Raw genomic sequence first — 15,811 nt, forward strand, 5'->3', positions numbered from 1 at the left:
CACATTACTTACATCTTCCAAATGAATTTTTCTTTCTTTTATTTTTTAAATAATTTATTTATTTTCAGTTTTCAACATTCATTTCCATAAGATTTTGAGTTTTAAATTTTCTCCCCTTTCCTCTCCCTCCCCCTCTCCCCTCGACGGCATGCAATCTGATATAGCCTCTACTTATACATTCAAGTTAAGCATTCCAAAAGAATTTTTCAAAGTACTGCTTTCCTCATGTAATGTTCTATTTCTGTCACTCCTCTATTTACATAGGTCCCTTGTCTAAGTCTGAACACCTGACGTCTGGAATATAAAGCCCTCAATTATCTTATTTCAAACTTATTTTCCACACCTCAAATCTTCTGTTCAAGGCAGGTTGTTTTTTACTGTATCTCAAACACACCTTATTCTTTTCCACTCCACACCCCTTTATTCACACTCCCTATGACCCACACTACTGTTTTCTGATAATACTCTGTACAGCCCTCCTTGCATTTGGGTGGATCATTCCCTGTGCCTGGAACACACTCCCTCCACATCTCTCCTGTTTGACTTCTTATCCTTTAAGGCCCCTCTCAGGTTTGACTCTATCCAGGCAACCATCCCTGATTTTCCCCACATGAAAATAAGCTGTCCTAAAATCTCTTAAGAATAGTTTTAGATTCTTCCCTTGCCATCATCACATTCTGCCTTAGATAAATAGTTATCTCTAACTAATATTTGATAACCACTATCCAACTAAGCCTCAGTCCTCCTTTCTCTAACCTCTGCTTCCACTGGGCCCTCTGCATCCCTCACTCTATCATTAACAAACTTTAATCCTAGATCTCTCTCATCCTTTTTTTTTTTAATCTGACAGGATGTTTGCAAATTAACTTTGATCTTATTTCAATTAACAAGCACTAACTCTCACTTCTTCCACTTTCTTTTATGTTCTCTCACTTTCTCTCTCTTTACTTCTACCTCATCTAATCTCCCAGGAAGAGAGGAGGGAAAACATGAAAAAAAAAGCCCCTTTTAACAAACATACATAGTCAGGCAAAGACAATCTCCCATACTGGCCAAGTCTAAAAATATGTCTTGTCCAGCACCTCTCTGTCAGGAGGTAAGTAATACATTTGCCCCCTGGAATCATGGCTGGTCAAGGCCTCTGTCAGAGCTCTGAAGTGTTTCAGTGTCACTTGCCCTGACAGTCACAGACATTTCTTTCCAGTGTGGCCTGCTCCTTCTCTCACATTTCTCCTTCCTCCCCAACACACTGAGCCAGGAAAAATCAGCATATTTCTTGTTTTCCAAGGCCACTTCTAGACCCTCCCTCTGAGGCTGTTCACTCAAGAACCTTCTCTCCTTTGAGGTTTATTTTATCAGTCTATATCAACCAGTCCAAATTCTTCTTGTTGCCATCTACCTGGCTCTACTTTACTTTCAATTTTTCTCAAGGGCTTCATTACCAGACTCATAATCTTCCTTCTCTATTCCAACACTGTCTTCAAACTTGGAAACTTCAATAGTCATGTTGATGTCCCTTTAAATCCTCTGGTACTGAACTGAGGTTCATGAATCTCAACTCCCATGACCTCCATCTCCATTCTCCTCACAGAAGTGGTAGTACCTTAAGCCTCACCATCACAGAATAATGAAGAACCCTGATGATGCTGAACTATGAAATTCCTGTCTCTAATCAAAATCTTTTGTTCTTCCATCCTCCCTGTGCCTCATTACTTCTAAACCTTTTTCCTGACCATCACTATAATCTCCAGTCCTTCCATCCCTCCCTCTTGTCTGAGTCCATCACCTTTGCTCTGGCCTCACTTTCCTCCTTTCACATTTTTAGTCCTGTAATCAAGTTTAAATACTCACTACCCTTTACCCTTCAATCCCTTAGCCCCTTGCACATAAACTGTTCAAAACTGGTCAAATGCTTTAGGTCAACAATGGCTGGTCCTTCTTGCCAAGTTAACTCTCCACTAGGGCTACTGATCACATCCATCCATATACAACATGTTCAGGTCTTCCCTACCCTTAAAAAATCATTTAACCATGCCACCTCATTAAGTTATTGTCCTTCATCTTTCCATCTCACTGCTAAGTTCCTAGAAATAGCCATCTACACTTTGACTTCACTTCCTTTCCTCACACTTCTCTTAATTTCTCGAAATTGAGCTTCTGACTGTCATTCTAATGAAATTGCATGCTCCTAAAGCTCTAATGATTAAATTCAAAAGTCTTTTATCAGGTCTTCACAGATGATCCAGAGGGATGACAGGACATGACATGACTGTAACAAGAGGTCACAGAGGTATTGCCGGAAGCGGGATTTGAATTTGGGTCTTCTGAATCCAACGGTACCACTCACATCCATCTCCTTTGGAGGCTGGGCACTTGTCAAAGCCTGGCCTTGAGCCTACCATTGTCCTTTACCAGTATTAAAAAAAAACAAACAAACCTTCAACCACTTCTTAACCTTGCTGAGACTGTTTTGCAAAAATTGCTTTCAAAGTTTTCTTAGTTATTGGTGGGAATGTGTGATTTCAACATTGTCAGGAACTCCTAATGTGGAAACTCACTCTGCTGATGGAGATTAATTCAATAATCATTTATTAAGGACCTACTATGTGCTGGGTCTTAGGGACACTCAAATGTACCTGTGATCTCAATTATTTTGAGTTGACTCCAATAATACAGATTGAAACTTACCCACACCTTTCCATCCTGTGAGATTCTAGTTCACATCACCCAACAGGTTCAACATAGGGAGCCCACCCAATGTGCCAGAGGCCCTCTTCGATATTTGTGACATTCTCAGTTTATTAATGGAGTTATCTGGATGTATACCTGGCATCCCTTGCTCTCCCCATATAACCAGCCCATCTTTTCTTTCTGTCATATATTTCTTTGATGACATCCTTTGCTCCTGTTTTTTAAAATTCCTTGCTGGTTATATGTTATAACTTGCCTATATCCACTATTCCATTGCCCTCTGTGTGATGCTCATCTTTGTGTCTTTGGAGAGAAAGTGGCATTCTAGAGCCCTGGCAATACAAAGATAAAAATGGAACAGTCCCTGCTCACAAAGAGCTTACACTTGAAAGGCTACCCTTGCCTTAAGTCTCTCTCTCCCTTGCACACAGTTGCCAAGGTCATTATTCTAAATCAAATGTCTGACCATGTTATATGCCCTACTCAGTAAGATCCTATGATCTTATTACCACCAGGATCAAATATAAAGTTTTCTGGCATTCAAAGCTCTTCATAATCCTACCTTTCCAGTCTTTTTATATCTTGCTGTCCTCCAGGCATTCTATGATCTCATTACACCGGCCTGTCAATTCCCTGAATACAGTACTCATCTTCCAACTTGATGTCTTTGTGCTGTCTGTCCCCTAGGCCTCAAATGCTCTGTGTCCTCACCTCAGCTTCTTAGTTCCCTTGGCTTCCTTCAAGACAGCCCAAAGCCTACCTTCTGCAGGAGAACTTTCCTGGTGGTCTTTCTCCCTCCAAACCCATATTCCCCTCTCAGATTACTTTATAATATATCTTGTACGGACCTAATGGTTCACATGTTGTCTCCTCTTTTAGAATGCATGTTCCATGAGAGCAGGCTTAACTTTTTTTTTTAAATTTCTACTTAGGTGCCTGTGGTACATAGTAAGAACTTAACAGATGTTTGCTGACTGACTACTGAGGGGAAACAATCCCCTCTTTGTGACCTGACACAATCAACCAGATAAATTAATGCAAAATATATACAAAAGAGAATCAGTTAATTACCTGCAAATGTCACAAAGAGCAGACAGAGACACTGAAAGTCTAATTAACTTACCCATGGTCACACTTCTAGTAGCATCAGCCTCCAACCCTCTATTGCCTCTCTTCTTCACCTGTAAAACAGAAGTTAGAGTACCTGCCATACCTGTATAGCAGGAACAAATGAGATAACATGCAGAGGACAAAGCTATGTCAATAGAAAACAATTAAGGAGAGGCAGTATGTTACACTGAAATGAGGATAAAAACACCTGTAGTACCTACCTCACATGGTAGTTGTGAGAATCAAAGGAGACAATCATGTAGTATACCCTAGTCATTCAGTTCCTCAACCTACTCACTTCCCATGACCTGCTCCTCCACCTCAGACATACAAAAAGACAGTAATACACTTGATTTTGCCACAAATGCACCACCTCCATAAGAATGGTGATTTTGAATAATTCCAATCAATAATTGGTTAATTCCCAAATCCTCTTATTTGACCATAACCTATTAGCTATTCACCTCTCTCCCGCCTTTCTTTACCACACCTTACTCTTCCTCCACATTGTGACCTCAAATCCCTCAACCCCTCAGTTCTCTCCCAGGCTATCACCCCTGCACTAGCCACTCTCTACTCTTTTCCCTGTCTTTACCCCTTGGTGAACCAGTTAAACTCTACATGGTTCACTAGGTGATGTCATCAGCTCCCATGGATTCAATTATCATTTCTGTGCAGATATCTTTCAGATCTATTCATCTAGCCATTTCATCTTTGTAACATGTCTCAATTATGCCCCCTTCTCTGACACAACTACCACTCTGTTGCAGGCTGTCATCAGCTCATGCTTGGACACTGCAATAGCTTGCTGGTGGGTCCACTTGCCTCAGAACTTTGTCCACTCCAATCCACCCTCCAGTACCTCCAGGCTACCATACTACCTCCTACACACTAAACTCCAGGGGCAGTTACCTCAGAATCAAGTACTGAATCCTCTAACAAATTCCTTTTTCTCCCAATTCCTCCTCCCCCTACCCCACCCCTTTCCAATCTTCCTACACCTAACACCTGGTCACACACTCTCCATCAAGCCATCCTTCTTGCTGTTCCCCAAACCAAAAACACTCCACCTGGGTGCTCCAAGTATTTTTTTTTCTGGCTTCCCCTCCTCATCTCTGCCTCTTGGCTTCCTTCAAGTCCCAATTAAGTCCCATCTTCTACAGGTAACTTTTCCCAACTCTTATTATTTTTAGTGTCTTCCCTCCATTAATTATTCTCTAGTTATCCTTGTTTGCACACATTTGTCTTCTCCATTAAATTGTGAGCTCCATGAGAGAATTTTTTTTTCCATCGCCAGGCTTAGCACAGTGCCTGGCACATAGTAGGTGCTTAATAAACGCTTATTGGCTGATGACTATAATTAAATGTCAAGTGTAATTCTCTTAACATCCACCCAAGGGATACAGGCCACAGGTGCTCCTCATGTTTTCCTGAGAGGCAGACACAGCTGTGCAGTTGGTCAGGCCCTTGGAAATTCTGACTCATTTTCCTGTTTTGTTTTGTTTTTTCCACTTTGGGCAGGGAACCCCCGCGGTGACCCTTCTCCGGCCCAGAAACTCTCCCTGGCTTGGGGACAGTTTTCCCTGGGGGAGGAGTGCACAAGAGACAAGAAAAGAGGGAGGGCGGAGAGCGAAAACTATTGTTGAGGTTTTCAGAAACAAGAAGAAAGCTCGAGGTGCCCTCGGGGCCTGCTCCTGGGCGGCCTCCTGGCTACAGGGGCGCCCAGAGGGCCCAGCCTTGGCCACTGCAGGGGCCACCAAGCAGCGCAGGCTCCCATCCCGTATCAGACAGGGAGCAGGTAGCGGTGCGGGAGAGCTTCCGTACCTACGAAGTACTGCGGCAACTTTCCGAGACCAGCGGAAGTGGCTTTCCCCGGACCTCCTGCAGCTTCCGGTTCCCTTCCCCTCCCCCCACCGTTCCCAGAGGGCGGAGCGTCGTTTACGGTCAATGCCAGGGCGGGGCCGTCTCCAACAGGAAGAGCTCCCCTCCCTCGCCCCACCCCCGGGAGGACCCGCCCCGGACTAATCGCGGACTTCTCCAGCAGCGGGTCCCACCCAGAGCCAGGACCTGACGCTGCCTGTTAAATGCTGATAGAGTCACCTCGGCGTCAGTCAGCAGAGGAGAGCAGCCGCTGGGGACGCTCCTGCCTCGCGGTCCGAGGAGGATCCCGAGTCCACCTAGAGCCTCGCGCCTCAGCCATGGGGGCGTGTCCCCGCCGCGGGGCCTGGCTCTGCTCCGTGGGGCTCCTCGGGGCGTTGGCGCTACTCCCCCGAGCTCTGCTCGCCCTGCCGCTGAACTTGGGTGAGGAGGGGCGCCGGGGCCGGGGCCGCAGGTGGGGTGGGGGAGGGAGACACAGCGGGGAGGGGCCGAGGGTGCGAGGGGGCTTCGGAGCTCAGACTGCTGCTCCTCCCCTCCAGACGGCTCCTCTCCCCGGGGGGGTCCTGAGCCTGGCTCCCTTCCCGCTGGGAATTGGTCAGCGATTGACGAGCCTTTCTGGCGGTCCACGCTCCGGGAAACTCCTTCTATTAGTGCTTTCATAGTGCTCACAATTATGCTGTTGATTTGTGGAAACGGAATCCGAGTCATTAAAAGGAATCAAGCGTTTATTGAGTACCTGCTGTGTGCCGGGCGCCACGCTGCTGGCTGGAGTCGAAGATAGAAATGAAAGGTGGCTGGAGTCGAAGATAGAAATGAAAGGGCTGTAGCAGATGTCAGCCTGAAGAATGCGAGGGATAATGGAGCCGGGTCAGCTGTAAAGGGGTGACCCTAAAATGGCGAGGCCAGCTCTCTGGGGGGCTTTTAAATTGACTAAAGGGGAAGTCGGTGTCTCGACACTCTCTCCACTCCAATTTTTGTTTTGTGTTTGGTGGGAGTTTTTTGGCCGCTGAAAGAAACCTTAGAATAACTGAAGTAGTTTCACCACCCAACTACTTTAACAGAAATAGGAAAGTTATACATATGTACATATGTGTGCGTATATACACATACGCATACATGTACAGAAGGCAGTGGCATTTTTGTCCACTGGAGAGAATGCTTGAGTGGGCTAGGTATCTTTGCTTTAAGTTGACCGAGAACTTTGTGTTATGGTGACCTGTGTCAGGGCCTCATTTAGAAACTGTTTCAAACACAGTTATTTGTAGGTTAGCACTAATCCTCATTTCTCCTGAAGGGTTTTTGAGCAAACCATATTATTGAGAGAGTATGGAGCATCCCATTTGTCCCAGTAACGTTATCTTGTATGGCTCCTGAGTTGGGAGAAAAGCTACTTAAGTCCTAATATTAATGTACCATTGGTTTAGGTTTTATTAGTCCTTTGTGAGGTTAACTGGATCAAAATGAGAGACAAAAAGTATTTGCAATTGGCAGCCATTCCTTGTGTGTCCTTCCTTTTAAAACTATTTGGAAATAATCATTTCAATGATGAGTCAGGGCTGCACTCAGGACTCCACATTTGTTTTAGACTGATAACTCATACTTTGTCAGAGCAGTAGAAAGCCCAAATCTTGGAGCTATTTCTATTCAGATAACACTAAAAAAGTAACTAGAGATTTGGAAATGAGGTTTTGAAATGAAATCTTTGATTATCATTTTGCCTCCCTAAGACATAAATTCATGTTAGGGCTTTGACTGTAATATGACTCATATCATATCAAACCTTGTTTCTTGAATAGGTATGCCAAGGGTGAGAAGAAACCTGGTGTCATGGTTGAAAGAGGGAGGAAAGGAATCAGCAATAGTGCCTAGTAAGTGCTAGGCACTGTGCTAAACACTGTGTGTGATGCGACTCAAATTAGAAAACACTTAGAGGTTTTTCAAGGAGAAACAGAAAGTTAATTTATTTGCTATTCTTGAGAATAGGGTGACCCTCCACCAGGATGTTCTGATGGGAGGAGACAGATTACAGAAGCAGAAGAACCAGATTAAATAGCCCTAATGGGTAAAGCCTTCCTCCCACCAACTGGCCAATGTTTGGCTCACACTCTATAGAAACAAAAGAAACTATATACATATCTGTATTTAGCTCCTTAGTTTACTGAAGTGTTGCCAAAGAAACAGTTAAAAATGTGCAGTCAAGGTAGATGCTGTGCTGTATCACCATGACTGAAATATAGCAACAGGTACAACAGAATGCAGGGGGGCTTCAAGGGTTTCAGGCTTCGCAAACTTTAACCACTGAACAATGGCATGGGGGGGGGTACTTGTGGTTGGATTCCTGTAAATCAGGTGATTTCCACTAAATCGAAACTTAGGGGATTTCAGCTTCTGGGAGCCAGGATGGCAGAGTAAAAAGGTAGTCACTCTCACCCTCCCCTATTAACCTTTGAAAACCCAGAAAATATCACCCCAGAAAAAAAAAACCCTAGAACAGCTGAACTAGAAGACTGGGAACAGCAGTGCAGCAGCCCAGCAAATGGGTCTCCCAGTGCCTCAGCAAAAATAAGGGAGGCAGAATTACAAGGGGCCCCAGGGGGACAAGTACCCTGCAGCATTCATCTGAAAGGAGCTGAAGAAAAACCTAAAGCTTCCTAAAGCCCAGCCTTGCTGATTCCAACCCAACACCAGGTGCTGTAGAGCCTGAACCTCCAATGTGAAGAATCCTGAAGCCCAGGTGGTAGAGCAGGCAAACACCAACACCTGGACCTCTGAGTGCCTCAGTGAGGGTGGGGGAACCGGGAAACCAGCTCAGAAAACCACCAGGTGCCTCGGCATCTACCAAAGGAATCTCCCGGTGCATTAGCAGAATGGAGGGAGACAACACTGCAGGGGGCCCCAGGCAGATAAACATCCTGCAGCAGCCATCTAAAAGGAGCTGAAGAAAGCTAAAGGAAAGGAAAAGCAGGCAACCTAAAATTGCCTGAAAGTTCCAGCCTTGCTGATTGTAGCCCAACATGGAGGTAAGCTGCCAGAGCTCTACAGCCTCCACTTGCCAACATAAGAGGCCCCAGCACACAAAGCCAGTGACTAAGACCTAGGCTCCCAACACAAGAAGCTTGGGTCAGTGCCCTCTGTGCCCCCAGCAGAAGAGCTCAATCTCTCTAAAGGCCAGGGAATAGAGAAACACCATAAGTAGAAAGAAACATACCATAGATTCATCTTATGAGAAGAGTGAAGATCAAGACAGAAATTCGGAAAAGGACAACATTATCAAGAAACCCAAATCTGCAACATTAAAAGGGAATATGAACTGGTCTGAAGCCCAAAAAGCCTTCTTAGAAGAACTCAATAAGGATTTTAAAAGTCTAATGAGAGAGGTAAAAGAGTTCTTAAAAAATACAGTTGGCTAATTGGAAAAAAAATACACTTAAGAAAACAAGTTGCTAAAAAGCACAATTGGTAAACTGGAAAAAATTACACTGAAGAAAACAAATCCCTTAAAAATACAATTGGCCAATTGGAGAAGGAAGTACAAAAACTAAAAGAAGAAAACAATGTTTTAAAAACTAGAATTGGACAAATGGAAACTAATGTCTCTATGAGAGAGCAAGACTGAGTCAAACAGAAACAAAAAAATGAAAAAAATAGATGAAAAAGTAAAATACCTCATCTGTAAAACAGCTGACCTGGAAAATCGATCCAGGAGAGACAATTTAAAAATTATTGGACTACCTGAAAATCATGATGAAAAAAAGAGTCGGGACAGTATCTTTCAGGAAATCATAAAGGAAAATTGCCCTGAAGTCCTAGAACCAGAAGATAAAATAACCATAGAAAGAATACACTGGTCACCACCTCAAAGAGATCCCAAATTGACAATGCCAAGGAATATAATAGCAAAATTCCAAAATTATCAGATGAAAGAGAAGGTGTTGTAAGCAGCCAGAAAGAAACAGTTTAAATATCATGGAACCACAGTCAGGATTACACAGGACCTTGCAGCTTCTACATTAAAAGACCGCAGGATATTCCATAAGGCAAAGGAGCTTGGATTACAGCCAAGGATCAACTACCCTGCAAAAATGAGTATGATTTTTCAAGGAACGAAATGGATATTCAACAAAGTAGGGGACTTCCAAGCCTTCCTGATAAAAAGACCAGAGCTCAACAAAAAAATTTGATCTTCAAGTACAAGATTCAAGAAAGACGTGAAAAGGTAAATGGGACAGAAAGATACAATATGTTGTTCATAAGGGTGGACTGTTTACATCCCTGCAAGGGAAGATGACACTTGCATCTCTTGAGAACTGTATGGTTATTACACCATGTTAAAGGAGTATATATAAAGGTGGTGGATATTAGTTGACTTTGATGTAATGACAAAAAAAAATCTAATCAAGTAGATTAAATGGATCCAAGTAAGTGGATTAGTCTGATCTTTAGAAAATGTACTGAGAAAGGAGGAGGAAGACAAGGGTAAATGACATTGCAGGAAAAGATAGAAAATCCTATTACAGCGGAGGGAAAGAAGGCAGGGGGTTTGAGCATTGTTTGAACCTTACTCTCATCAGATTTGGCTCAAGGAGGGAAATAACATAATCAGGTATGGAAATCTAACTTGCCCTATAGGCAGTAGGAGGGAAAAGGGGAAAGAAAAGGGAGGTGGGAATAGATGGGAGGGAAGAAGCAGTAAGGCTAAAGGGGAAGAAGAGGGAAAGGGTGGGTGGGACTGAGGGAGGCAGTGGTCAAAAGCGAAACAGTAGTGAAAATTTATACTTACAACTTCACTAATGTGAAAATATGTTTAATAGGAATGTTAATGTCTAGCGTATATTATATTCTGTGCCATCTTGGGGAGGGTGGTGGGGAGGAAGGGGCAGAAAAGTTCTAAACTCAAAAGCATATAGAACTGATTGTTGATAGATCAAAATAAATTAATAAAATTTTTAAAAAAGTAAAAAACCCCAAAAACCTTAGGCCTATTGGGCTTCTGTGCCTGCCTTGAGTCACAATACAATTTGTATTTATTCTTCTAAGAAGTCTTCACAGGACCCCTCATCCCACCACGCCTTATCCCAAACCTTAATTACACTGAGGAGCCTTCACTGGGACATCCCATTCAATCCCTCCTCTTCTTTCATACTATCTGCAGACCCCTCACACCACCTCCTAAATCTTAATAACCATCAGGGTGGTCTCAAACTGGCATTCAACCATGACTCTTCAGAACCATCAGCTTGATTTCTCCTTTCCCTTCCATCTTAACCAAAGTGAACAAGGAGTCTTGAATATAGGGGAGACATGCCATGAGTAGGACAATAATGCCCCTCAAATTTTACAATCTAACAATTTTAGAAATACAATACAATTTAGAAACAGTAATAACTTTTGTAATACAAAGAATAAACCAGATAACATCAACTACATTTCCATATTATCACACACCTAGCCTTAGGCTCCTATTAAATCTGAATTCAAATTCTTCTCAGCTCTTTTTCTTCTCCCTCTAACCATCACCCCTCTAAGTTAAAATGGGAAGGATTGATCTATGCATTGACAAATCAAAATGCCAGTCCCTTTATAAATGCAGATACAGAGACCCAAAAGAAAAACAGTAATGCAGTTGTCCCTTTAAAATTCAAAAAGTCTTTTCTTATACAGCTGTCTGGCAGAGAACACCATCAATGAAGTCCTCTGGTCCTTGGTATTTGTTCCAGCTATCTCCAGCACAGCATCTCAGCATGTTTTTCTCTTCTTGTAGGAAGCAGCTTTCTGTCCATTCTCCTACAAAAGTGACCTTAGCACAATTTTAAATTACTATTTCTAATCCTTATAACCCTAATCATTTTTACAAACTCAAAATTAAAATCATGGCCAGTTATCATATTTAAGAAATTCACACCAGAACCCAGTGTCTTATACGTTACATTAATCCATTATTAATTTCCTCACCAGGAGGATGAGATTTCACTATGGAATTAATCACAGGCTGCAGTACATACATATCAATTTTAAAAACAGTACATATAAAATCTTAAACTTTTAGTCATGCCATGTTTCTTTGATGACATTTACAAAATAAACCACAAGCCGTTCTTCTTTTAATATTATTAATTGTAACGAAACTTTAGACAAGTGTGATATTATCCAAATAACGAAATAACATTCTCACAAGCCCCTGACCTAATTGTCTCCATGCCATTACCAAGAATTAAAGGACCCTAACTCATAGTGGAGCACACACAGGAACACTAGTCCCAGTTCTATAGTAACCCAATATGTTCCATAATCAATTCTTTTAGTAAATTTGTTACTATACTTACAAAACCTTCTGATTATAGAGACTTGCCACTAAAAGATTAGAGTAAGGGAACAATATTTCCCCCAACTTCCTGTCAACTCCAGGCAGAGTGTTATGTCAAACTGCAAACTGCATTGAGCCAGACTTAGAGTCTGCCAGGTTTCAATTAAGGAATCAAGTCAGGAGGGTCCCACCTCAGCACATGTGGAATAGTTGCCCTCTCAACCTTCCCATGAAATCATACCTGCAGTTCATACTTACCCCTCGCAGGGCTGCTGGCATCATGGATCAGTGGCTCAGACAGCTTTCCTTGATATTTACACATGGAGTTAGACTCAAAAACAGTCAAGTCATTAGTCCCAGCAAGTTCCAACAATCAGTTTAAGGTATGACTATAGTCTCACATTGCCTAAGGAACATCTCTAAAGTGAGCCTTAAATAGCTTGCATGCATTTCCACTCTTGTTCATAAAATCTTACTAAGTTGGTGCAAAAGTCCTTAAGTAACACAAATTCCAGAGTATTATCAAGAAACTAAATTGCTAGTTATCACAGAATCCCTAAATATCACAAAGTTCCTTAGTCAAAAGATGTAATAGAATCTCACATTGGTAATAGTAAGAGACTGACTACAGGAAAAATACTACTGCCCTTAGAATTCTTTTAAACAAAGGGAACATCTTAAAGTGAGTCTTAAGCAGTTTGCATAAATTTCTGCACATGTTCTAGTTCTAGATAAAAATATTATTAGGTTTCCCAGTAAGGTAACACAAAAAAGCTCATATCTTATACCGACTACTTGCTGTAATCATAGACACTATAGAAGGAAAAAGAGCAGGGACATGTCCTTAACTGTTTAAATTCAGAAAGTGTCAAAGTTCTCCAATCATGCAGTATCTGTTTCTCCTCATAGCCAGACTCGGGAATAGTCAGGTGGGAAACATTGCTTTCCAAAGGAACACAATGGGGAAACTGAACCTGGAGGATTCCATCCTAGATTGAGGCTAAGATTGCCCCCTCAGCTTTTTTCCCAAATAAATCACATTTCCTCTAAGTAGACCTCCACCTGTTCTTGTGGCATTTCTCTCAGATACTGATTTGGTACAGACAACTATACCCAAATTTAAACTCAAAACAAAATTAGTTATAGTCCCAAGAGCCTTTTACCTCAAACAACAAGTTTCATTAATCACAGCTTAAAGCTAGATACAGTTAATTTTATTCTTATGGAGTTGCAAATAAGGAATAAAGATTTACCAGGACTCATACATAAGAGATCTCACTTTACATCTTTTTTTCTCAAATTTAAACTTGCCCTGGTGTAAAAGCCAATCATTAAACATCATTTCTCTCTACTGTACATAAACGTGCAACTTCTCAGCAAACTAAGTTCATTGTCTAGGAACTGCATTATCCTAACACGTTCTTTTCTCAGGCCAGATGACCTTGTCCACACAGATGGTTTCCAGGAACCTTGGCAAGAATTGCCTTATGCCCCTTCTTTACACACACAAGTAATCAATTAATAATTCTAGGTTTTAACATTAAAACAGTAACCCCAAATAATTAACAATCATAAATGTTATAAGACAATTTTAACTGAAAACTCCCTTTAAATAATGACAAAATTTGGAAATTTTATGCTTTCTTAAATTACAGTACTTGAAATGTTACAAAACAGGATCATATAGAATGCCCCAACAGCCAGATTCATTCCTTTTTCTCTTTTCTCTGAAGACACAATTAATTTAACATACTAGGTTAGAAAAGAAATTGCCCTTCCAGGAACATAACTAATACAATTGAAACCAGACCCAATAAAAAAGTCTTTCTTTCTTTCTAGACCCCTTTGCCAGGTCCAACAGTCTCCTGGGGCCACTCCCACCCCTATAGACTGGCTTTTTTTTTTTTATCTATGCTAGCCCATCATTGTCTTTTACTGGTATGATAGCCCCAGGCTCCATCCAGATTCGAGATTCAGCCTCAATGCACTCCCAGTCAAGGTACTTAAGGGCCTAGACTTCCTCACAACCACTAGTCCCTGCCTTAAGAGCCTGGCTCATACTGCCCATCCCTCAACAAACCTGGTTGTAGCCTTAAGAAGGAACCTAACAACATTTTGATTATATAAAAGAAATTGCTTTTCTGACAACACAGATGATACAGTTGCTTACCAAATTATACAATGAAGGAGAATTTTAGAAATACAACAGTCTCATAAAACAACTATCGTCTATTCAAACTTTAAAGCCAAAACCAATTAATTACCACTCTGGTGGCTTTATATCCCTGGGAATGAATTCCACCACCATCCCCTTACTGAACAGTAAACTAAAGTAAATAAAACTTTCTTGGGGCCACATAGTTAATAAATTTCTTAATGCCGAGTAACAATATGTGCTCTTAAAATTATACAAATATACATTTCTAAGTTCCATACCTTTGACCCTTTATAAAGAAATATTATCCACAAATTCATATATTTCTTCAATATTTCAGTTCCTCATTCATGTCCACATTTTCTTTTGAAAGTTTTACAAATAGCTTAGAATCATCTATTATAATCAGGTCAGTTTAAAATGTACTGGGCCGGTATTCTAACTACTACTTTTTGCTTTCCCTCCAAGTAGACACCTCTGGAGCTTAATAATTAATTGAACAAAGTCTCCTGAAAGCCTTTGCTCTTCCTCTTCCCTTGACCCGTCCTAGGTAGTCGTTTAAAATGGTGAGGTCATGCAAGTCAAGGGGTTTGAATCTCCGGGTCCACTTCAAGAACACCCGTGAAACAGCCCAAGCTATCAAGGGCATGCATATCCGAAAAGCTACCAAGTATTTGAAAGATGTCACATTGAGGAAACAATGTGTTCCCTTCAGGCGATATAATGGTGGAGTTGGCAGGTGTGCCCAGGCTAAGCAGTGGGGTTGGACACAGGGTCGTTGGCCCAAAAAGAGTGATGAATTCTTGCTGCATATGCTTAAAAATGCAGAGAGTAACGCAGAACTGAAGGGTTTGGATGTGGATTCTCTTGTCATTGAGCATATCCAGTTTAACAAGGCTCCCAAAATGCGACGGCGTATTTACAGAGCTCATGGTCGGATCGTCCCATACGTGAGTTCTCCGTGCCATATTGAGATGATACTTACTGAAAAGGAACAGATTGTTCCTAAACCAGAAGAGGAGGTTGCTTAAAAGAAAAAGATATCCCAGAAGAAACTGAAGAAACAAAAGCTTATGGCACGGGAGTAAATATGACATTAGAAAGCAAATAAAAGTGAAATGAAAAGAAAAAAAAATTGAACAGTAATAATCATAACTCACAATAGCCAATATCTTTACCATAGCCAGTACCCATAAAAAAAAAATTGTTTTCCATCCTTTTACTCAAAACAGACCACTTCCTTACACCTTCTCAGTTTTACTTAAACTATCTAAAGTTATTCAGAAGATATTCCCATCCAAGAACTTCAGACCCACACCCAAATTACACTCATCAAGACTACTACACAGCTTTCTTTTTGCATTTCTGAAGGGAAATAACTGAATAGGGCTCTCCCTCCCCTTCTGTCTTCCCAAACTGCTTTTACAACTTTACTATGCATTCTAAACAATTCACTTGTCTTACACAATTTTTTTCCCACTATATATGTATTTTTCAATTTACTTTAATAACATTCAAATTATGAAAAGCTACTGGACGTAACAATACAAAAGTTTACCAATTTGAAACAATACTAGAGGTTTTAAAATTTGAAATAAACACATTACCAATTAGGTGACTCCAACTCTGTTGAATGCATTTCCAACTGGTCACATCTAATTAAGGAATAGTTG

The 15,811-nt window shown here is 41.4% G+C and overlaps 3 protein-coding genes across 4 annotated transcripts in view; all 3 read left to right on the forward strand.

Annotated features, from left to right (window-relative positions):
* LOC110203608 (membrane cofactor protein-like) overlaps positions 1-15,811 on the forward strand; it is a 237,841-nt gene that overhangs the window by 179,633 nt on the left and 42,397 nt on the right.
* LOC110203606 (complement receptor type 2-like) overlaps positions 1-15,811 on the forward strand; it is a 126,953-nt gene that overhangs the window by 22,640 nt on the left and 88,502 nt on the right. The window contains exon 9 of one of the 2 annotated variants that reach the window (XM_078156346.1): positions 2,228-2,362. The exons of the other annotated variant lie outside the window; for it this stretch is intronic. Coding sequence (XP_078012472.1) covers positions 2,228-2,241 — 14 coding nt within the window. The 3' untranslated portion in view covers positions 2,242-2,362. Of the gene's footprint in view, positions 1-2,227; positions 2,363-15,811 lie in introns of those variants that run through there. 2 annotated transcript variants of the gene reach the window in all.
* The window catches only part of LOC144457803 (complement decay-accelerating factor-like), a 30,295-nt gene continuing 20,162 nt past the window's right edge, over positions 5,679-15,811 (forward strand). The window contains exon 1 of the mRNA XM_078156351.1: positions 5,679-6,102. Coding sequence (XP_078012477.1) covers positions 5,886-6,102 — 217 coding nt within the window. The 5' untranslated portion in view covers positions 5,679-5,885. The remainder of the gene's footprint in view (positions 6,103-15,811) is intronic.

The sequence above is a fragment of the Phascolarctos cinereus genome, unplaced genomic scaffold, assembly GCF_003287225.1.
Source record: "Phascolarctos cinereus isolate Bilbo 61053 unplaced genomic scaffold, phaCin_HiC Scaffold_5;HRSCAF=322, whole genome shotgun sequence".
Taxonomy (NCBI): domain Eukaryota; kingdom Metazoa; phylum Chordata; class Mammalia; order Diprotodontia; family Phascolarctidae; genus Phascolarctos; species Phascolarctos cinereus.